The sequence below is a fragment of the Anarrhichthys ocellatus genome, unplaced genomic scaffold (assembly GCF_004355925.1).
Source record: "Anarrhichthys ocellatus isolate YVR2014 unplaced genomic scaffold, GSC_Weel_1.0 scaffold6, whole genome shotgun sequence".
Taxonomy (NCBI): domain Eukaryota; kingdom Metazoa; phylum Chordata; class Actinopteri; order Perciformes; family Anarhichadidae; genus Anarrhichthys; species Anarrhichthys ocellatus.
Window position 1 is genome coordinate 5950300 of NW_022280036.1, and position 24452 is coordinate 5974751.

At 39.5% G+C, this 24452-nt stretch overlaps 1 protein-coding gene across 1 annotated transcript; it reads right to left on the reverse strand.

Moving 5' to 3' along the window:
- chs1 (chitin synthase 1) lies at positions 1-22844 on the reverse strand. Its single transcript, XM_031846398.1, has 35 exons — positions 22499-22844; positions 22221-22309; positions 19363-19498; positions 18092-18277; positions 17355-17556; positions 14812-14972; positions 14376-14451; positions 13782-13900; positions 13113-13290; positions 12782-12878; positions 12545-12641; positions 11936-12057; positions 11490-11585; positions 11052-11216; positions 10803-10950; positions 10127-10192; positions 9852-10027; positions 9710-9768; positions 8793-8993; positions 8507-8675; positions 8173-8288; positions 7240-7419; positions 7031-7135; positions 6767-6884; positions 5881-5962; positions 5569-5795; positions 5194-5309; positions 4965-5046; positions 4599-4752; positions 4286-4390; positions 4082-4192; positions 2917-3054; positions 2733-2812; positions 2324-2390; positions 1-988 (listed from the first exon to the last, which is right to left on the reverse strand). The coding sequence occupies exons 2-35, from the start codon at positions 22265-22267 to the stop codon at positions 908-910; spliced, it is 4263 nt and encodes a 1420-aa protein (XP_031702258.1). The 5' UTR covers positions 22268-22309; positions 22499-22844; the 3' UTR covers positions 1-907.
- Between the last annotated feature and the right edge of the window lie 1608 nt (positions 22845-24452).

A 24452-nucleotide genomic window follows, 5' to 3' on the forward strand; every position in this document is an offset into this window, starting at 1 on the left:
TTGGCTGCTGATATCTTTATTTTACAATACAGACTGTCCACTTAATTGATTTAATCACTTCAGTAGTTTCCATGGGAGTTTACTCAAATCTTTGCAAGAACATTGTATCCCTGTAAAGTGCATTGTTACAAGTTGTGTACATAATTACAATGATACCATCTTGACAACATTTTAAAAAGGAAATGGTGTAAATTCCACCAGACTTTCACAAGAAAAATGTTTGAAGTATTTCTTACAATCTTTCATGTGCAAATGTTGCATTTAAAAATCTTCGAAGGACTGTCTCTGTCAATTTGTGGGAATTGACAAGGAGCTCATAAAAACATGTACTTGGACAAATGGAAATGATTTGCTTCCATCTACATCTAGCTCATTGTGATTAATAACAGGTTTTGTTGCAGGCACATAACAACAAAGAATCAACAAATTACACATCTTTCTGTAGAATTTCTGATAACGAGGTTGTGTGTCCTCTACAAGGATTTTTTTCAAATCTGCCTAAATGATTGTAGCCTTCAATGAGATGTGCAGTCTGTACCACATAACACCGTCTATCTTCAGAGACCCTCGATTTGGATCAGGACCTGATGCATTCAACCACACTTCAAATACAATAAATATAAGTCTTAAAAGCAGATACATTCAAACAAAACTCTTGATCGTTAGAAAACACTACTATCTAAGAACCCATTATATAGAACATGAGCTCACATCTTAACAATTACTCAGTTTAAGTTGTTGAACAAAGCCTATTTAATCTGTTATAAATGATTTCCCCTGTGCCAATCATTAACATCCACTGTATTTAGTGCAATGTGATAGCTAAATGGGGAGGGACCTGTTGGCACTGGGGATGCCAATGTGTGCCGGTGGCTGGGTTTCATTAGTTCAAGTTGGTTGTTATGGTCTACAGGTCATCACTGGTAAACTCAAGTCCCTTGGCGCTGTGGTTCTCCAGAGTCAAGCCATCATCATCATCCTCCTCATCCTCCAAGGTGACACACAAAAAAGACATGTAAATGAAGGGACTTATCCTAACAGAGTTTCTCTGGCTGATTTTTACAATCATCAAAAAAAACAATCATCAAACATGGGCGTCTGCGGTAAGGACTCAGCCTTGTACTTGACTCATGGTGCACATTCTCTACCAGGTGAACTACTGGGGCGTCCAATCAGCACACATTTTGATTATTGAAAAATATAGATACAATACTGAGTCAAAACCTTTTAAAAAGCTGCTTTGTCTGCAGAAGATTTGAGCCTTGTAAAACTTGAATACTACAGCCCTTCAAATTATGCTTTTTAAAACGTAATATTACAAATATATTGTACGTATAATTCTGTATCTATTGTATTTTGTAGTCTTGTCCCTACCTGCCCAGGAACTGCAGGTGGAAAGTAGCTGACATTACATCAGTGGAATGTACCAAAGTAGATTTAGTCATTAGAGATATATATATATTGTACTTTTATGTCATCTAGTCACAACAGCTGTTGTTTGTGTTAAGAGTCCGATTTAAAAAAAATAAAAATCTTTATGTCATGACCCTTTGTGGAGGGTTTGGAGACCACGAAACAAAATTATGGAATTGTATATTAAGTAGTTAAAACTCTCGTTGGGATTAATTATAAATCAATCTTCAATATTTTTTAAAAATGTCATATTTGCAGTGCCATTCTCAATTGTCAGATGTGCATTGAATATACACGAAACTTCACGTGCCTTAATTAGGAACTTCACGCCACTGGGAAACCGAGGGAGCACCAAGACACAGGTGAATAATGTGAAGGGAGGCGACTGTCTGTGGCCTCTTTCACCCCAATTAAAGTTAAAGAAAATTAGCAAATTCGTTTAAATTAAACAAACTTCCGAAAACATTGATGAAAACAATAATGCATCAATAATCTAATGATGTTATTTTATATATTACTCTGAAATGGGCCATTATGCACAATACATACTTTTACTTTTGGTACTTTCAATATATTTTGACAACAATACTTTTTAAACTTTTACTTAAGTCAAATTTAAATGTGGGACTTTTACACCCATCACTCACCAGTCTCACAGAACAAATCAGTTCCATTTTATGTATCAATCCACGGTAGTATAGGTACAGTAAGCACTACGTCCACGTGAAGAGGGGAGCTGTGGAGCTCACGCATGGAACCACGAGCCACTCTCACTCTGGGCCTTTCCAGGCGCATTTCAAGCCCACCCGTTGAGAAGTGTTAAAATATTTTCGGTTCATTTTGAAATCGGCGCGTGTCAAATTAGACAGTCACATTCTAATTTGTGTGCGTTTTGAGCGTCGTTACTTACATATTCTTTCAGTCTGTAGTCTTTCTCTGTGCTGCGATAGGACACCACATGGATCAGAGTGTAGACTCTGCAAACAGAGAGGCACAAAGATCAAACACACGTAGAAAGTATTGGAATAGGAATATTAGGAAATGGACAGCAGTAATTCTAATTTTCCATAAAGGCAGGTATCTACGAATAAGAAATGTCCTGCTCATGGTGCGGGAAAACATTTAATAGCTTTGTTTTTTATTTTTGCCACACAATCAAAACCTCCAGTATCTGAAAGTTCAGGCTCAGTCTGTGAGTTAGCTGCGAGGCTGTCAAATACAAGTCTGATATTACAGCCGCAAAAAAGTAAAAGCTGAATATGAATGACAATGTAGTGGGTGTGCGGCACATACAGAAGTGTGTTTGTGTGTTTGTGTACCTGTGATATAACATGGCCACAAACTGGATGATAAGAAGAATAGCAAAAGACAACAGGAACATCAAACTCACAGGCTCCACCTATCAACACAAAATGACAGTAATGGTGATTACTTTGAGCAAGAGTTACAGCAGTAGTGACACACATTCAAAAAGATGCTACAAGACTGTCTGTCTGTCCCAACCTTGAGGGGTATATCAGATAGAGTTCCATTCGGAAAGTATTTCGGGATCTTGATGCTGATGATATCATTTCCAATGGCCTGCAGGATGAAGGTAGCAACCACCCACAGCACGTTGATGATGAAATACAGGAACACAGCCTTTGGGAAGGAAGGAGAATCTCATGATACTTTGAAGTCTTCATACCAGTTATTAATAACATGTCAATGGTAGTATATGCTTACTACCATTTGTACCCTTACATGCCATTGGAACTATTTGTATCCTAAAACCTTTCAATCTAAATACTTCAGACCTGTTTCATAGTGATAAACAGAAACATGTATCAATTGGCAGAAAGCTCGATACACATCATAACAATTAATCATAGCAGTGTTGCATACCACATGATAGTAATTCAGTCTGTTACTTCAGACTTGTTTGATTGGAGTGTTTGCATTAGAGCGAGTGACGGACTGATATCAGAGTTTCTGGCCCAAAGCTAACGTGAGTGGGAGTAATGGACACAGTATGTTTGTTTTGTGGGTGGAACTGGTCCCCATCTGTAGATATGCACTTTTTAATGATACAGCACAATTCTATGATTCATAGCAAATTATTGCATGAAGCCCCCCCCCCCCCTGGCAGAGTGACACAAACCCCTGGGGCCCCCAGAGCCCACTTTGAGAATCACTGGAATAAACAACTCGCGTTGAACGCGTCTCCCCAACCATTTCTCAGAGCCATCTGCTTTTGTTTTTTGCAAAGCATTACAGCTGCAAGTTGTTGCTCCACATGACTTTCCATTTAGTTTGTATCTGCTTCCTCATGAGACCACATGTATTGCTCCCTCTGGCACGGTAAACAATATCCTGTAGTGTGTGATGGGTCATGGTTTTCACATCTTGTAGTGTGTGCATGTTTGACATTAGAGAGAAGAACGTCCGTGAAGTTTCTATGTACTGTATCTCTGTGAATCAACCCATTATCAAAATCAGTTATGATTTTATAACTTGTGTAGTCTGAGCTCAGCATAACAAAGTTAGCTAATTCTAAATCCAGCGTGAGATAAATCAGCTGTGGTGCTCGAGGTATCATTATTACATGTACTGTATGTCCACAAGACCAGAATTCATGGCACAAACAAAACAAGTGACACATTTGCACGAACAATTAAAGATAGCCGACCTTGTTGCGTAGTGACTTTAGTTCTCTGGTGACTTCCTCCAGATGTGTTTTGGTGTCAACAATAGGCTTCAAGTAGCGCTCAAGTAGCTTGTTCCAGAAGTCCTGCTCACCCTAAAAACACACACAAATATGTATTTACACACCTGACTTCATACCTGTGAGGTGTTTCTTCTCACAGAGCCAGAGGTTGAATCAGAGTCTTACTTCATCAAGTTTTTGCACTTGCGGGGCGGTGAGTGTTTTCTTGATTGCTGCGGTTACTCTTTTCTCTAATTTCTCCATTTGACTGGTTCTAAGGATACGCCGAGACTGTGAGACACAGGAAGTCCATTAGAGATTCAGTGATCATCCATAATTCATCTTCTTTTATTGTTTTTTTTTTTTTGTTTACATTTCTGGCTTTATTATACAGTCCGAGATTGCGACAATATAGAAGTCGTGAAATGGAAGCATTTGAATGTGATATAATACAATTATACATTGTAATTAATAGTTCATGTGTTGTTATTATTATTACATGCTCTTCCAGGGCATATTCTAACTCCTCCAGCTGGCTTTCTGACAGAACATCTTCAGGCCCCACTCCACTTAGCTCTCCGTTAAGAGTGTCTGTTAACATTAAGACCAACTCCTCACACACGTCATCCTCATTTTTGTTACGGAGTGTGTAGCTGTGGACAAAGAATCCACAAAAACAAAACTCGTATTATACAATTGCAAAGGACACGTGGACACAAAGAAGTTTATTCATTTGTTTGCAGTTAAATTCAATGTTCACTTTGTGCAAACATTGCCACAGTTTTTGTGGACATTGTGACAAAAGCCTTTGTGATAAAGGACATACAAACATTGTACATTTCTCTCCTTAATGTTGATTATTTACCGTATTTGTTCCTGTAGATTTCTCTTCATGTTGGCATAAGTCAGCTTCTTCAAAAATTCTGCTTTCACCGGCATTACCCAGTCTACACGCACACACACACACACACACACACACACACACACACACACACACCATTAATGTCATTATAGTATGCTATACATACTATGTTTTGCATACATACAGAATACATAATATTTAGGAAATAAAATACAATGAAAGTGCTTCTCACCGCTGACAGGAAGCTCTGTTTCGTCTGGGTCAGCAATCATTGAGTCATCATCCTCCTCAACGTCATCTTCGTCGTATACACTTGGTGATATGCTTTTTTTGTTGACACTGTCATCACTACACACAGGCACACACGCATTTTTGTGAATGTTGAGTATTGATTGCACAATCCAAGTGTGTATTTGCCTTTGTCACAAGTCAGCAGAATGTAGAGGTGAGCTGGTATGCATGGAAGTGTTAATAATCTCACGAGTGACAGCTGATTAACTTTATGGCAATAGAGGTTGCTGATGGCTGATTGACTGAAATATTTAGTGACAGAATAGATTATTGACAAACAATAGAAAAAGAGAAGAAAGAAAAGACAAATGAATACCTGCTGTAGGAAATGGTGTCATTGCCTTTTCCTTCCATCCCATTGTGTTTGTCAGTTGGAGGGTTCTTAGTTCCTTCCACAGCTTTTTCTGTGTTTGTATCAACTTTGGCTTCAGGCTCCATCTGTTGAATCAATGAGTCCTGGTTGGTGATAGGAAGGGGAGGAGCTTGCTGTGCAGTCTGGCCTGTCATCTGTCGAAGCATCAGATTCTCTGTTTCCTGTGTTATCTGTAAAGCAACAGGACAACATGAATACATCTGTCCTTCTATTTATGCTGTGGAAGTGTTGCCTGTGGCTGTTTGGGAACAGTACCTGTAACTTCATGTCCCAGCAGCAAAGTGTACAGTTTCTGTCACACAGGATGTTATGGTTCTTCTTCTTTTCTCCTTCTCCCCTGACAGACAAACAGAATGATAGACAGTGAGAACAGACATACTCTCATTAATATACAGACGGATACAGTGATTATTAAGAATGCAGATTGGCATAAATAACTCCACTGATCTGTATTATGGATACGTGAATCATTGGGCAACAATAGCCTGCTCCCACTATGACCCAAACCGGATAAGCAGCGGAAAATGAGTGGATGGCTGGATGGATTTCATCATCATATTAAATTCTACATAATTGTAATATTTTATGTCTTGCTTTTTTAAATTTGATCTTTTTCTTTGAGTGCACAAGTCAAGGTTAATTATCTTTGACGTAAACCCATATTTCCTTTTTTTCCCCGTTTCATGTTTTTCACATGTCTGTGTTCTTCTCTATTAGCTTATGAATGCCAGATAAATGGAGGTTGATTGATGAAATTATTTCTGTATCACATCTATTTTTAGTATGTTGATATTCGGGGAGAATTCTTCCCTCTTTGGAGTTTGTATGCATAATGACCAACTTCACAATATTGAATGAATTGATTATAGTGACACATTCTCTATCATTGCAGCCTGTGCTACGAGCAGGAAATACTACTTTGTCTACAACAGTGTTTTACATTCCTCCTGACAGTTATCTTCACGATCACAACTAACACCGTTAGTGCTGAAGTCACAAGTCAGGTAATCAGGTCATCCGGTAGATTGGCTTTAGATCAACGGATGATTAGATTTGAAAGTTAGGGGGATTGCTGGCTGCTTGTCTTTGCTTAATATCATTGTAAATTAAGAATGAAGTTATCAGAAGATTGGACCATTACTTGTTGGATTCCCTTGTGCCCCATGTCACAATGTGCATGTTAACCAGTGAGTAGATGGTCAGTAGGAGGTATCCACTGGGGATACAGATGAAATACATCAGACCATAGATGATCATTCCTGGAAGAGAAGACTACATAACATAACTGAACATGAAGCTGTTTACATAACAGGATATAACACAACATAACACTGTTAACATCATAGTGAATAATGATCGTTACAAATGTGAGAATGATGATTAAAATAATATAATATAACCGTACCCCATTCCTCTGGGTGTAGCATGGCTGTCACTGCATACATGATTGACATTGAAACCAAAAACAAGCCAGTGGGGGTCAGGAAGGTGCCCTGAATCACCATATCACCTAAAAGCAGAACGAGACGTGTGTGTGAGAATTTAAGGGTTTTACATCATTTACTCAATCATAATTTGAAAAAAAGTACGAGGTCACAAGGAGTTTTTACCCACCGATGATGGCAAAGAAGGATGCAGTCATGAGGAACGCATACAGAATACTCATAATGGCAGCAATGGTTATCTGGTTATTGGACTTGGCTATAAAACAGATGATGACGTAGAACACAGGAGGAATGCTTGCGACGATGATGGCGTCTGTACCATCGAGGTTGAAGACAAATTGGAAAGCACCTGGCAAGAAAAGACAGAGGGGGGGGGGGGGACAACAGAGACGGGTAGATGGACAATGAAAATGTAACCAAAAAAAAACTGTCCGAGTAAAAAATTCTGATCATAAATTTAAGACCCAAATCTTACAATGTTACTGTTCTGTGACGACGTCGTCACAGTTCCCACGATCCATATTTACAAACCAACTAATCAGAATGACAAGAAATGACACACAGTACACTAGTAGGCTAGCGTAACTCGTAACTTGTTTGAGGGCTGGGCAATATATCGAAATGATAGCGATATCGTCTCTTAGATTTTGGATATCGTAATATAGCACAAGTGTTGTCTTTTACTTTGTTTTAAAGGCAGCATTTGCCTTTACCCACTTAGTCATTATAACACATTTCTGGTGATTATTTATCAAAAATCGTATTGTGAAAGCACCAATAGTCAACCTCACAATATTTTCGTAATATCGCTATCAAGGTATTTGGTCAAATATATTGTAATATTTGATTTTCTCCATATCGCCCAGCCCTAACTTGCTATCTATGAACAACTACACTTACAGAGCATAACATCAATAACATTATTTTCAGTTCATATGAATGCAGAAAGACTGTGACCTAATTGATGCATATGATACGGGTAAAGAAATGGAGATGAGATGCAGGGACAGAGTGGGAGAAGAGAAGAACGTGTTTGCTCCACTGCAGTCGTTCGACAACCCCCCAAAAGGAAGGGCTTGTATTAAAGTAAACCTGAACCTACCTGCTATCATGAGAGTCACAGAGGCTGGACCAAGGATAGAGGAACCAACGGTGAACATCTGGTAGTAGATGTAAAGCCTGGAGATGGACGAGTTTCTCTTCACCGTCTCTTCACCACTGTGATTTAAGTCCGAACAACAGAAAGTGTTATAACGATACAATGCACATGTCATAGTGTTATAGTAAACGGCTCATTATAGATGTATAGCCTGTAGATATCACTCTGAAACACGGGAACTAAATCAGGTGAGTTAGAAAGTGCTATGCTAAGGATGTAAACACCACTTTAAATATTGATTATAATCTTAATAGCAGTAGTAATAGGTAACCCTAACCTGTGCAGAAGGTCCAGTGTATTAGCCAGTGTAGATGGTCCCCATCGTCTCCTCTGGTTATAAAACTCTTTGAACTCTTCTGGTGAGTTGGTGTATGCATCTGATGCAGCGTTGTATTCGACACGCCACCCTTGTTGCAGTAACAAAGTACACAACCAGCGATCCTCCCCTAGACACACATGCACACACGAGACACAGAAGAGAGATGGACGTGAACAGTCAAAAAATTATGTTAAAGAGACTAAATTAAGCGAGGTAAAAATGGTTGGTGCTCCTCCCAACCGACCTTGGTCATATTGCACATATTCCGAAGCTCTTGTTGCAGTAGTTGTGTATCTCTTCATTACGTTGTCGTCCATTAAGGATGATCCTCGAAACAGACTGAAACATCCTGGACTGCACAGCACGGAGCCAAACACGTGCTCTGATGTCTTCTGTAGCCAATGGCCCACTGCATACTCAAACTTCTGGTACCACACCATGGGACCTGGGAGGGCAGCAGGCAGGAGATGACCACAGAGACAAATGAATCATCAAATAAAAGAAGAAAATAAAAAAGAGACAATCCTTCACAAATGCTCATTTCTTAAATGATTTCTTTCCACTCAGTCGGGTTGAGGGTTATGGAAGCTGGAGTCTATCTGAGCATAATGTCGTGTGTATACAACCCTACTCCTACCTTCAGACAAATTAGCTTCATATAACCCATTTTACTTCATTTTTGACTATGCGGAGGGAATTAAACCCAGAAAGCACCAGTGCTGGGATACTAATATGGGATTATATGATCATTTACCCTTTTTTTTTCGGGCAACACCTTTTGATTACTGCAACAAAAATAAGCTTTTACATGTAATAACTATACTATGTCAAGAAGTTCCCACTTGAACAACCAAATCATAAAGTCCTGAATAATATTTGCAAGATACGAATGAAAAATAAGGTGTTTAAATAATCCATCCCATGACTTTGTTATATTTGCCATTTAATGGCATGGATTTGGGTGGCTTTCCCCCCCACAACTGTTACAAATCCTGGCCAGCAGACACTTTGCTATGCCCCACTGTGTTGAATGGATCCAGTGTAAACTACAGTGGTTACTCAGCACTGGCTCCACGTTCCAGCTGCACAGGACAAGCAGCTTAAAGTAAAATCAAAGTACTATACCTTCTGCAAACAAAGGCCATTACAATGTCTACTTACCCATTCCAGTAGGATGGATTCTACCACATACTGCACCTACGGCTTTGTACATCCTCAACCTGTCAATGAAAATAGTCTTTTTAATTACTATGTTTAAAAAGGGTTTATATACAGTAATGACTGGAAAAAAACAATGGTTGACCTGTCTACAAGCAGAATCACAGCTTTAGGTTGGAAGTCTGTGTCTCCGTCCAGAGCCAGGATGTAGGTGTTTTCATCTGAGATGAACTTCCTCTTGTAGTCATTGTCGTGCTGAGGCAACAGATAAATTTCTCCATACATGGAGACCATGCTCTCTCTGCATGGGTTATTCTGGCGCTGGAAAAAATACAGATATTTTACACATTGAAATATTTTATACGCATACTGTCAAAATAGTAAGATGTACACTTTTTACTCAAAATAGAGAAGTCTTACTGTGATCTTCTGAGGGTTCTTGATGATGTAGCCCTTCCAGCCGAGTAGATAGTACATATACATAATCTGAAAGTCATAAACAGTAAGACCGGCTCTTAAAGACATGGGTGCAATTTAAATAGTGTATTTGTTCCCCAAAACCTTTAACACAGGTGACTTGTCAATTACTCATTTGGTTCATCTGAGACATGATGAAATTGTGTTGAAACGAGCCGTAATGCAAATAGACAAGACGGTATAGCTAATTATATCACAGAAAATGATTACTATTCTGATAATTGATTAAGTAATTTGTCAAGAAAATAATTTCAAAATCTTTTGGGCTTCGGACAAAACAAGCAATTTGACAACAAACAAGACAATGCTTTGGACTCTGGGAAAATGTGGTGCCCTTTGACCATTTCTTGACATTTCACAGACTGTTCAATAAGTCACTGGTTTTGCTGATGTGGATTTAGGGTATGACAGCCATACAGTGTGTATGAGAAGTGAGTAAATTACATTTTCTTAAATTTTGTCAGAGATTACTGGGCACTAAGCACTACATTAGAGATCTCAGTCATTCCCATGCAGTTCTAACTGGGAACTAGCTGGTCCAAGTCTTTTACTTTTGGCCACCGCATAGCGTCTCGTACCATGACACCTTTAGGACAAAAACACCACGGCTACACCATACCTGGGACCATCTTTTCTTGTTCCTGATGAGAGCTTTGTCTTTTAGATGAATATAGAGCATGTTGCCTTCTGGCATAACAAACATCAGCCTGCCACCGTAGGGGGTTTCAAAGATCGACACATCATCGGGTTCTTTGTTGGTAAACACCCTGGATGGATGGATAGATAGAAGGATGGTTAGGAAGATGGATAGATGGATGCACAGATGGATACATTTAAAGATAGATAGTAGATCAATGGATAATCTCACCTATAAACCTCTATGACAACATGGATCAAGTCGGTAACGTAGGAGTTAACCAGCCTCTTTCCTGTGTCCTTTTCAGTCATGTAGGCATCATCTACATAAATGTGACACTCAAAGTCAAAACAGTCCTTATGGTTCTCCTTTGGATCACCTCGGTAGCGGTCCAGCCTGAAACAACAACAACAACAAACAACCTTATCAATACTGCAAAAGCCTATTTACTCAAGTGTTCACTTCTGTTGTACAAAATGTACTGATACACCTCGGAGTACACTTCTGCATCACTGCAGCGAGGTGAGAAGTTAAACCGGTGGAGGTGAATAAAAACAAGTTTTAGTTGCTGTTCACTAGCACTTTAAAGGGATGTGAGACAGGAATGAAACCCATGTTGTGTATCTGATACCTGGACACCTAGGTGTCTGCGGTGACGGTGTCTCTAACCTGAACTTAGAGGTGAGAATTTTAAGCATTTCATCATAGGTCTCATGCCACATGGTGGCACAAAGATAGATCACACAGTTCTGCATCTCTTCGTGGCTGTGAGGGAGAGAAGAGGGGAGAAGGAAAGGGAGAGGTTTTCAACAGAAGCTTTAAACATTTCATGTTGTGACCATGCACATCTCTCAACAGTCCGTTGATTCTAAATCATCATCACAACAATGTCTGTGTGCATCATCACACAGAGATATCAAAATCTCCAAAAGTATGCTTCAGAAGCTAATCGACTCATGACGACATATTTTAAATTCATTAGGCCGTGGGATAAGGGATATCTGTACTTCGACTGCATCCGCACACAATTATCACCCTAATATGATGTTTGATTTCCCTGCTTAAAATATGACCACAATCAAATAAAAATAAAATAAGCAGAGAAACCCTCTCACCTCTCTTGGTTTCGGGCTCGTGGCACCTTCATCTTGGTGTTGAGCAGCAGAGACAGGTCGATGAAAGCAGATTCATAGAGTCGACGAACAAAGAGCTGGGAGGTTCTCTCTATACGCTGGACCTGAGACACGGTGAACCATAGAGGCTTTAGGTCCACGTCTTTCTGCTTAATACTAATATAAGAAGTACATTGTGCCATGTAATGTTGGAATGTAGCTTTAGATGACACGGATGCTTGAAACTAACTCAGGGCTCATTGACTCACTGCTATCTAGCCATGTAGGTAGGTGCCTGCATTTTGTGCTGCTAGAAATAGTAAAATAGTAGTTCCAATGAATACTGTTCTTTGGCTCATCAAGGTTAACATTGACATTTTTTCTGGGGAGAAATGTTGCTGCTGACTTTTGCAAAATGTATTTTGTCAATGCTGTAAGCAACACAAAGGAAATTCCATTCACCTCCATCGTATAGAGGTGGCAGGTGAAATCTGTCAGAAAGATGGATGTCTCTTCATCATTTGGTGAACTGACTCTTTAAGGAGCTTATCCTAAATGGTGTGTGTGTGTGTGTGTGTGTGGGTGTGGGTGTGTGTGTGTGTGTGTCGATACCTTGATCTTCCATACGTAGTAGGTACACGTGACGAAGCCCGACCACATACACACTCCCTCCAGTGCCAGCATTCCAAAAGGCCATTGCAAGTAGTAGCTGTCAATCAAATAGTCATAATCATTTTGGGAAAAATATACATAGATTGAATGTGTGCATAGATTGCTCTACATATGTTACTTTGCATGATAGGTCGTTTCAGGACATCGCTTAAACCTGATGCAAACACACGAACGTACCTGTTGAGTGACGTTCGACAAATGCTTCTTGTGATTTCCAGTAAAACCACAGGGGTTGTGTTCTTATGACTCAAGTAGAACAAGCTTTCACAAAACTCTGCAATGGAAACAAAGCTTAACGTTTTAGGAAATTAGTAATAAGTGAAATTATGTTTCTTACTCTTATCACACATAGCTTTAAGGGAAGTATGCATTCCACCACATGACTATAGGAAGGCATATGTTTCAACATTCTGATGCATGCCTAAAATAATTAAATTAAACTAACGTCACACAAAAGTACATTTAAGCGGAGCACAGGCAATTCTCAAAGTGTTAGAAGGATAAACACCTGTGATGTTCCCGTGCTCTGCTCCGTCCAAAGTCTCTGCCTGTGTTATGAAAAGTATCAGTCCCAACAGCAGCACTGCAGGTGCTGTGCAACATACTGGCAGCGCAAAGCTCATCCTGACTGCATGAATCTTACAGGCCACCACCCCGAACCAGTGGCAGGCCGCTGAGCAGAAGGCCTGAGACAGGAAGTAAAGGAACAGAAATGACTGCCAGGGGTGCAAAATTCTATTTTTCAATGAAGCCGGTTACTTTAGATTACACTTGTAAATGAATGCCGGTAAGATCTGATTCTGATTTCTGATTGAGTTAAACCTGCTGGAATTATTAAGAATCAGCGGGGGACAATTTAAGTCAATCTTACAAGTTGTAAACTCCTTTGTCTAGATTAGAACAGGAAATGAATGTAAAGGATACATATTATATCAGGAGGCCATTAAACCTCTAAATATTGCATGAGCTCAAACACGTTTTTTTTTTTTTTACGGTTACACTTTTCTTAAATTTTACTTGTGCAAAATCTTCATTAGATGTAGAAAAATGACATGTGACCACTTAGCACCTAATGATGAGCTGCAGATCTTTAAAGTGGAAAGATCCCAAGGGGACCCATGACTCACATAGTCCATGTATACCTATCTGTTTGTTTTGCTGTCTTCCTCCCACTTACCTGTAAGAAAAACAGCACCAGTCCTATTTGCAGTAATTCCCAGTCCTCATCCTGCAGGCTAAAGTTTGACCAGATGATGGACTTCTCAATCAGCACATGGTAGAACAGGTATACCGCTCCTGCAACAGAACGCATGCTATCACTGACGTAAAAGAGACAATCTCATAAAGTTACTCTGTGTTAAAAAATAACACAAAATATGTTTTGTATGTTTAATATAGCCTACATAAGTACAATATAAAAGAGCACTATGTGTTTGGATAGGTAAACATGAAATAGAGTGAATTTGAAATGTTATTGGAAATTCAAGTAAGCATAAGGAAATTATCTGTTGTATAGAAAGGGATAGAAGTGTTTTGTTGAGAAGAATAGACGGCATCGCCCGACAAAGTTGAAAACAAGTGAAGACTTCATCACAGCTGGAGAACTTGCTCTGCAAACCATCTGCACCTCCAACAGACATCTGTTTGTTCTCCAGGGTGTGAATGTTGGAAGTGAGATGATGAGAAAACTCGGCAACACACAGTGATGTTGTTATTCATGATACAATTCAAGAGTATCCTGTTAATGCAGACATTGATGGCAGATAATTACCTATCACTATTACCCTCAGAATGCTGCTGATGACAAACACAAAGTCCCTGAAACCATCCAATTCTGACAGTGTTTCCTACAGGGAGAAAGACAAAGATGAGAAAAGCCTCCCTGATCACGTCACGTCAACAACACTGTTTATCAATATGCACTAGAAACGGCACAAAACAGAAGCTCTATCAGAACACATGGGAAAATACCTGCCACAGCTGGCCAAGTGGGCAGTACAATTACACAAAATGACAGTTACAACAATTAGAATAAGATTTTATGTTTAAGGCTCGGTGTCAGTGGGGAATTTCAGCTTATTAAATAACTAAATTGCAGTCTGCAGTGGAGTTAATGTAAGGGGTGAATTCTAGTTTGTTGGCTGATTTAAATAAATAAATAAAGTTTAAAGGTTGGTGCAGTGAAGATCAATAGAACAACATTATACCTGCATGCGATTAGTAGCTTGCAGCGGGTTTTCCCACCAGCAGAGGGAGACGAGGAGTGAAGAGAAAATTCCAATTCCAACGTAGATAAAGCACTCGACACCCTGCCGATCCACGTATGATGATACACGGACATAGTAGTCAACTCCCAGGAGGCAGTAACCTGTTGGTTAGTTAGTGAAGTAATTAAGCTGTTAGTTTGTAGCTCTGATTCTCAATCATGCAAGCAAATGGACCCTTCGCTAAGCCTTGCCCCCGCTGCTACGCCGCCAAGCTGCCAGAGCCAACATGGAACACAACACTCACTGTCACTGACTGCACTCCCTCAATAAGTAGAAGTGTTTTGGAAAAACTGAAAACCAATTTCAGAGAGAAGCAGACAGAATGGTCTACAATATGCATTTTAAGGATATACCGTATTCACAATGTCAAACTGATTCAGCAGTGAAAAACAGAAAGTCAGCAGCCTGCAGATCACAGCAAATGGTCTTCTGTTTCCATCGCCAGTTAAAGCCGTGTAGGCCCTTATTCCTCGTTACAACCATTATTATACATTCATTATACCTTCAGTAGCTTGTGTAGCATAGTGGTAATGATAATTAATGTGTTAATGTAATCTGCACAGGTTTTGAGGTAGAAACACAACGTTTAGAAATGTATAAACCTCTGGGGGTAACGAGCATCACAAGTACACAACGTTTTCACCGTGGCGAGCGCAAAATCCACAAAGCCGACCTGAAGACGATCTGAAGTGCTTACATGAGACTCTATGGAGCACAGCCATTGGTCGGAGATATAAATGTATTTTCTTTGATCTTTCTGTAAATGCTGACCCCTTGTGTCTGAAACGCACATTCCACTCCCGCATTATTACTCAGAGTACAGCTGATCAGTTCTCTATGCACTTCTGCTGCGATATTAACACAAATCTCAATGATGTTGACCTCTTGATACAGTCTTTTAATGAACATTGCACCACTTTGCTGGATAAAGTGGCACCTCTTAAGGAAAGGACCAGGGCTGCCTACAACACTTCTCCGTGGATGACAGACGCTGTCTGCAGCCTGAGACAGAAGTGTCGCAGGACAGAGCGGCTCTGGAAAGCCACTGGGCTAGAAGTGCATCGCTCATATCTCAAAGACCTCAGAGTTTCCTTTAATACTGGAGTAAAGGAAGCTAGAACTGCTTATTTTGCCAACTTAATCTCTTCCTCAAAGAGAAATCCCAAGATTTTGTTTGACACAATTAAGAGAATTGTTTCACCGTCTGTCTCTACATTGTCATGCTGTTCTGTTGACGATTGCAACAAATTCCTGATAAGGTAACAGGTATTAGGTCTGGCATTCAGCCTGGGATTTGTTCATCTACATGTAGCTCCTCGCAATCTCCAACTGTTCTGGACTCTTTCCAGCCTATCAGCCTTCAAGACCTGATGGACTTAATTAACAAAACAAAGCCATCATCTTGCCCTCTCGATATAATACCGACCTCTCTATTTAAGAAAGTTTTGCTAATTATTGGCCCTGCAGTAACATCTATTGTCAATTCCTCATTGTCTACAGGAATTGTCCCTTCCTATTTTAAACATGCCACTATCCAGCCCATATTAAAGAAACCAAACTTAGATCCAGCTTTGCCCATGAACTACAGGCCCATATCAAAACTGCCTTTCCTGTCCAAAATTTTAGAGAAAGTGGTGGCCAAACAAATTACTACTGCACTGGAGAGGCACAACATGTACGACGAATTCCAGTCTGTGTTTCGCAGACAACACTCTACTGAAACCGCTCTCCTGAGGGTTTCAAATGACATTCTCAAGTGTTCTGATTCAGGTGACTGCTCTGTGCTAGTTCTTCTGGACCTCAGTTCTGCATTCGACACTGTGGACCATAACATCCTGATTAAGAGGCTACGTGATTGGGTTGGCATATCTGGCATAGCGTTAGACTGGTTCACGTCTTACCTCAATGACAGAAGTTTCAATGTCTCTGTGGGTGATTTTGTGTCTGTTACCTCTCCACTGTCTTGTGGCGTACCGCAGGGCTCGGTTCTGGGGCCTCTGTTATTTTCCCTTTATCTGTTACCTTTGGGACCGATTATAAAAAGTTATAATGTGTCCTATCATTTATATGCAGATGATATCCAACTCCATCTGTCATTCAAACCCAGCGTCCTAGACCTGCTCTTAAAATGTTTTAATTTTTATTATTTTATTTTTTATTTTATTTTTCTCTGTGTATGTAATTTATTGACCCTAGGGTCACATTGTGTTTTTATGCTTTTAAATTTCTGCTCTGTTAAGCACTTTGTGATGTTATGTCTGTGAAAAGCGCTCTATAAATAAATTTCATTCATTCATTCATTCATTTGCCAGTTTGCGTTCGAGGGGCGGTACTTAGCGTAGGGTCAATTACTCACAAAATGCAACATTGAAGTAGTTGTCGGTTATGAATTACAAAGATACTAGTGACACAAATATCATGTTAAAAAAAGAAACAGGCAGACAGAGTTTTGGTTTAGAAAGCAAACATGAAGATAGAGTTACCAGCAACTGTGAGGATGAGGGAGCAGATTGGGAACAGGATTTTCCATGTTTCTCTCTGTAGTCTGTATATTATCTGCAGAATGGCAGAAATAATGCAGACTCCTCCGCTGATGAAGAGGTTAGTTAACACATCAAACTGAGGCATTACAACTAGCACCAGGATAGAAGTACCAAGAGACACCAGACACTCGATGGCACAGATCTGGAAAGGACACAAAAGCACACATCATTACCTTCACATATTTAAAGTATTTTTAGGGGCTATCTGGTGGTGAATCATGCTGCTGACTGGTTTAGCTTAATCAGGAAATCAAACTCTATAGGTCACCTAGAGTTATTGAATGTATTAATAGTGGCACTGAGGGACTTGTTTGTTTCCTGCGTGCAGTGAGTTTTGAAAACCACAAGAAGCGTCAATCTCAATGTGCACAAACTGACCTTTGAGTTTATAAAAGTTGTGTATCGCTGCGTTCAAGATTAAGTTCAGCTAAATATTCAACAGTGTGGATCCATTCTAAAGTATTCCCTGAATTGTCTTCCTCATAAAGATTAATAATATCAACAGCCGAGCACAGCCGTAAATAATGAATGCAAACAAATATTGCTGCAATAGCCTTGTAATATTGTCTTACCATGTAAAGAAAGATTTATGATATACATTTTTCCACCATCTTATTCATTGTAATTACAACCAAAGCAGAATATATAATAGATGAATACACTTTAGAAAAACGTACAAATGCCATGGTCTTCATGTTGGGTTGTACAAAGCTCTTGAAGGCACACCTCCACAGTGATTTCAGGAACACCAGGAAGTTTGGGCAGACCAGGCAGAACACCAGCATCAGCATGTAGAACTGCTTCTCCTTTGGGCTGCGCATAGAGGTCGGACTGGACATGGTTGACAACACCAAGAGAGAGCCCTGATTGAGCACAGACCAAGTGAGTGTTAAAGAAGAGTTGAGACACAATAGCAAAAGTAAAGTAACAATGTGTTGTGTGTCATGTACTAGTTTTATTAATTAATGTTCATCTTTCTTTTTATTTAGAGTGAGATTGTAGAGAAAGCCTTTCTTACAGTAAAGTGCTGTGTGTAGCAGTACTTCCATTCTGTAAATATAGAGACGATAAACTATCCACTTCCTGATTATCTTTATGGGACGCCGCCTTGATTTATTGCACTCACACCAATAAGGAAGTTCATCAGGTTGAACAATAATAAATTTGCTTTTTTTTATTCATTCATTCATTCATTCATTCCCTAAACCTTTATTTATACTCGTGAGATCATTATTTACAATGGCATTGAGTCCCTCACATACACGAAGAAAAGCAACACAAAACGAAGACGAGTAGATGTACAAACAGTAGATGTTTAATTAACTTTTCTAGTCACTAATGGTTTGTTGTATATTTCCCAGGAACAACAACTCTAAGATGTCGGCTACACGAAGGGACACTGTTGAAGACAGGCATCATTTAGACCAACAGCATATAGTCAAATGAAGTTTTAATTCATATAACAACAACCTTTTCCACCTGCCAAAATATTAAACACAGAAAGAGCTGTGCATAATGCATATGCAACAGTAGTACCTACAGAAACTCAAATGAAGAAAACCCAAAGATTTGATGGACAAGTGATCAAATCCAATCAATTCAGAGCGCTCTCAGGCTTATTTTCAGTATGCTAAATAAATGCTCCATGTAATACATCGAATTGCAAATAGAGACATCGACCATTAAAATAGAACAATGTATTTGAAAGGCTTTCTTGCTTAGGCCAGAAAAGACAAGACGGTTAGTTGAACCTAATAGTGAGAAGGCATACATGTACATTTTTCAGAGTCTGTTTGTGAAAGAAACATCGTTTTAGACTTTTATCAAAGTAGATTGTAACGATTTTAGCTCGAGGCTTCACATTTAGTGCCAGGGACTCTATGGTGATGCTTCTTACTCATGATGAAGAGATGAATAACCGTTAACAGACAGACACAGATTATCCTACCTTAGAAATGACGGCGCTGGTCAAGACGGCTAAACCAACGATAGCAGCCACCAGGTACTGGGTGAGCTGGAAACATCTTCTCTTAGTTTCCTTCTCAGCTCCGATTGGGTTGAGCTGGAATGGATCCCACGTATCCCTGAGACACGCATGAAAACAGTCATCACGGCTATCTCATGTATTCAGGCCACAATCCATCCCAAGTCACTTGACCAAGATGGTAGAACACCAGTGGGGAACCATTGAATTATAAACCGATGCTGGACTTTGAAACATGTTTTAATTACAAGATTTTTTCAGCGAAAACAGAATGCTGTGTAGCCTGAATGTGCTCGTGTAGTGCCCTAAAGCTGGAGGTCACGATGTCAAAAAGGAAGGTGACTGTAAAGATGTGGCAATGAAGAAGGGTTTAACACACGGGATAAGTCGTAAACAAGAGGACGCATTGACCTGTCACAAGGAAGCTATTGAGACAAAATAAAGATGTTTATTATCGTACAATGATGATAATTCAGACGATTTTGCTATCTGTCATGATCAGGGTGTGTGTGAGTTGGAAGCTGGTTATGTCTTCAGATGGACCTGGATCTTCAATATATTCTTTTATTAGTCTAAATTACACTGTACAAGTTCTCAGAGGGGTCAGACATATTTGGTACAATTTGAGTTGACATTTGAGTTTCTATCGTTCTCTGTGCCGTCCCTCACTGCTGCCCGATTAGTGCCAAGTACAGAATAATTATCGGGGTGTGGCTTGTCTTCCTGGAATTTATAACGCTTCGTGATCTTTGCCATAACAACTATCAGAAATGCCAGCGAGTCCACAGCCACGCTGGCAGAAAGTGTGTTTGGGAGATGAGGGTGAGCACTCTCTTCTTTCATGAGGTAAATAAATAAGTAGTCACTACATATCAATCGTCAGTAGCCATGAAAAGCTGCTGATTGTAGAAGAGAAAAAAAACAACTTTCAGCTGTCACAAAATTACAATTAAGTGTTCTGTGTTTTTTATTGTGGGCCAGTACACATCTCAGAACAGAGCATATTGGTTCAACTTGCCTACATTTTAATTGTTGACCCTCTGGTGATCTTGCAACACACTTATATAACTCATCACAGTTGCATAACACTGAATGCAGTCATTCACTAGTACTCTCAGACTTCAGATATCTCTTCACACATAGTATTTGCTTTTTTGAACTTCAGAGTTTTTAAAATCATTGTTTGTTGATGAAAATAGAAGTGGATTTCCTCTAAAACGTTCTACTAATTATATAGAGGATAGCAGAACAAAAATTAAGTCTATTTAAAAAAAACAAAAAAAACAGAAACAACCCTGATTGTTTTGACCTGAGACACCAACATGCAGAATGTGATTAAAACTGTGCTGCGTATTTAACGTTTTAAATGGAGCAGCGTTCCCCTAACAGCACTCAGTATCTGCGGGGATGATATAAGACACAGCTATAAAGAGAAGCTCAGCAGTGCACAGGGGAAATTAACTGTTTCCTCAAACTGTAATTTATACCAAATAGAAACCTGCTAATACAATATGTTATGATATGTCAACTTAATGATAATATCCATTACCAATATCTCGCTAACTATTGACCTCCTGGCAATGATTAAGATGTCGATAGATCTCGATGGTGTGCCTGCAGAGAGGACGTGGAGTGGCTGAATGCTGTGTTGAACGCATTTCTCTCTCAATCAGTCCGACTAACACGGACAATCGCACAACCTTTGAACGTGACGCCTGATGAACTTTCCTCCGGTAGCTTTGTTGGTGAGAGGATTCCCTGCGCTGTCCTCACTCAAATAAGGAAATAAGTTCACTTTGAATTCTTTCTCTTTCACGTCCAGTAAGTTGTTTCGGTTTAGCACATATCGAAGCTCGTGACCTTTACCTCTTCTTTACAACTATTGTACACAAATTATGGCAGTAAAAAGCATTTCTGCGTTGGACCATCTGGACAGACCAATGGACATTTCTGACTAAAAACCAGTGATGTGAACAAATCCAAATTTCTTTGGATCCATTATGAACGGATGATGCATCTGCGGCATTTGTATGAATTTGTGCAGTACCTTTTCTAATATTATAGTTTGACTGAGATATTCAGACATTAAGTGAGGATCATCTTAAATGACTTATGAGTTTTCACTAAATTTGATGACAGGATACAGCTTCTTTGATGTGGTGTTTTAACCTTGTGATCTATTAATTATAGCGGGTTAGGGCTAGCTTTAGCCATTTTCATCATTCAAATATTGTAATAATCGATTCTTAAGTTATGAATCAAACAAGTATACAAAAACATTCCCTTGATCCAACTCTTTCTTTGTTTTCAGTGATCTCTACAATGTCTGAAGCCAACTCGTACACAGACAGCTGCGCACACCACAAACGCGTAGTGGTTGTACTGGTACTACTTTCTAACTCGTTTAGTCTGCGCATTAGTTTGCTAAGTAACCACTTGTAGCACAGTCAGCGCACCCTCCTGTATGCGGATGCGGACATTTTGGTTTAACTACTTTTTGTGTCGGCCCAGGTTACTAATCCGAATGCAAGAAAGAATACAAATGTTATTGTGACCCCCCCCCCCCCCCCAAAGAAGAAGATGGATTTCTGCTGCCTAAAAAGAAAATGTCTGCAACACACGTTTATTTCCCCAATTACATATATATATATATATGATCAGCTAAATATTAAACTTTGGTAGCTGGGCTCAGTGTGCTGCTGTCCACATACACACATACATACATATGTGTTTAACTTCAATTCATGTTTCAGATGATCCCCTGTAAATAAAACGGAAATGAAACTGTCAAAAAGCGACACACACGGTAGGTTAGTCTTTACCTGTGCCTTCCCTCTCTTTTCTTTCCTCTGAATTTGATTTCCTCCATCTTGCTCGTCTACTCCACTCCTTATGACGGTCACTGTAGAATCTGTTTCAAAGAGGAAAAATATTCAAACAGGAAGTTTTTTTTCTGATGGATTACCGACAGTATAATATGAAACATTATCACGGCAAATAACAGAATAAATAGATTAGAAGACAATATATTTTCTTTAAATCATGGTCAGCATTGATCATTTAAATCACGTTTACATAGAAGACATCTGAAGATATCTACCTTGATATATTCTTCTGTTGACTAGATATTTATCCTCAGGTCTTCAGTAATCCACCCTGAGCTGCATTTCTTCTCACTCACTCTCGGCTCACAAAATTTCCTCCAAACTTAAATATCAGCAACTTTCTAACCGCAGGAAACAGGTTCCATTCAAAGTATTTTGAATGAAACCCGTTGAAAGGTTTGAAAAGTTTCTATTTGTCGAGTGCACTGGAAACCAACTGTGTCAAAGTCCTTTGTTCGTCTGCATCTGTTTATCACTACCTTAAGGAGAAGACACCCGTATCAGTCAGGTCCTTCCCCCTGTGTGTGTGTGTGTGTGTGTGTGTGTGTGTGTGTTATGAGTTATGAAAGCTATGCAAACCAGAAAGTGCGTGTGCAGATTTGACAGATATTGAAAGGTAACCATGAGCATAAGATACCGTAACCGCCCAACATGAGTAATGTACGTGATTTCTGTGTGTGTGGCGTGACTAATCAAAGTTCATCACTGACTAAAATTTCAAGTCATATATCCAGTTTTTATGAGTGTCAATAAAACGGTACAAGGGTCATTTACACTAAAACACACATACAGACATGGATGCCAGACTCCTCCAGACTCTCTCTCTCTCTCTTTCTCTCTGTCAATTGTTTTCAGAGTATCGAACTACAAATTTATTAGGAATTCACACAATACACAAAAACAGTAATATTAGCAATAACACTACTTTGTCAAGATAATTGCTAATCACATTTAGTAATGTTTTGATTATGTGTTCCACAGTTTGTTACATGTTGTGCAATCTCGAAACCCATCGGATCCTCTGGGGGCGAGGGGCTATATTTCTGGGCTTCCCGTGTAGCCAGCCGATATCCAGGATAATAATTCCTTTTCCGTGCGCTTCTCCTTCTTGCGGTCCGATTAGCAACGTGATATGCGAGACTGGAGTTGAGCGATGGCGCGTACAACAGGGTTGTTTCACAAGTAGGGAGTTTACATTCTAATTTTAGCTAAATCTTCATCAGATGATAGCTGGTGGGTTCCCAGATTGCATTGTGGCCAATGCGTTCCACTTGTTTTGCTGTCCACATGGACTGTTTCCAGCAGTGCTGGTCTTTGGTTGAACAGCATTGGGTGTGTTGGTAAGGGACTCTCTGTTCTGTACTAAAGATAATGCTGTGTGGAGGGTGCACTGGAGTTGTTTTGGGAGAGTCTGTTGTGGAATATTTCTATGACTATTCGGGAGAAGAAAGTGAAGGTTTTCAATCAATATCAAATAAACAGTCTTGATGAATGATCAAAGTTGTAAAGTCAATTTGTTGCGTTGCAAGCAAGGAGAACAGATTCACAGACGCGTATTGCAGAGTACATTCTAATTTATACCCTCACAAAACAGACAGTAAGAGAAGTCAACAGGACATGAGAAGGAGGGGGCTATGTCTCGCATATTTCCTTTTCAACACCCCAAAAGCGTATCTTCTGCTGTTGTCTCATATGGAACCTTTTACGGTCACAGCAGGTGTTTCCTGTTGTACATCTTGCAGAGAAATATGCTGAGGACATGTTAAAACATTTTTTACCGTTACAAGTCTTACATATAGGCGGCCTACTTTGTATTCAGTACCGTTGTTGTTGTTGTTATATACAAAAAAAATATTTTTACTATAATACCATCCCTATGTATGACTGTAAGATGTCCAATATAGTGTTTTGGATTGAGCTTTGTGTACTAGTGTACATATGAACTATGTTTTATAATTGATGAGCAATGGCCCAATAGAGGCCTGAGATGATGAGGTTTATCTTTTCTTTATCTCACTTTGGTTGTAAAGCGTATGACCCAGCCAGCACCATGAAAACCATTACGCAGTTGTTGTTGTTGTTGTTGATGAGGTTCAGTCAACAACAACAACAACACAGTTTTATGGTTACAGGGTTAATATGGATGGGCTTTTCCCCCCCATAGAGTAC

Excerpts from the sequence above, each read along its gene's own strand:
- chs1 (XM_031846398.1), bottom strand. The coding sequence starts at position 22,267 with ATGGAGGAAATCAAATTCAGAGGAAAGAAAAGAGAGGGAAGGCACAG. Across the intron at positions 5,310-5,568 it reads GACACCATTTCCTACAGCAG|TGATGACAGTGTCAACAAAA; the intron begins GTATTCATTTGT and ends GCCTGTGTGTAG. Across the intron at positions 4,753-4,964 it reads AATCTACAGGAACAAATACG|CTACACACTCCGTAACAAAA; the intron begins GTAAATAATCAA and ends CTTTGTCCACAG.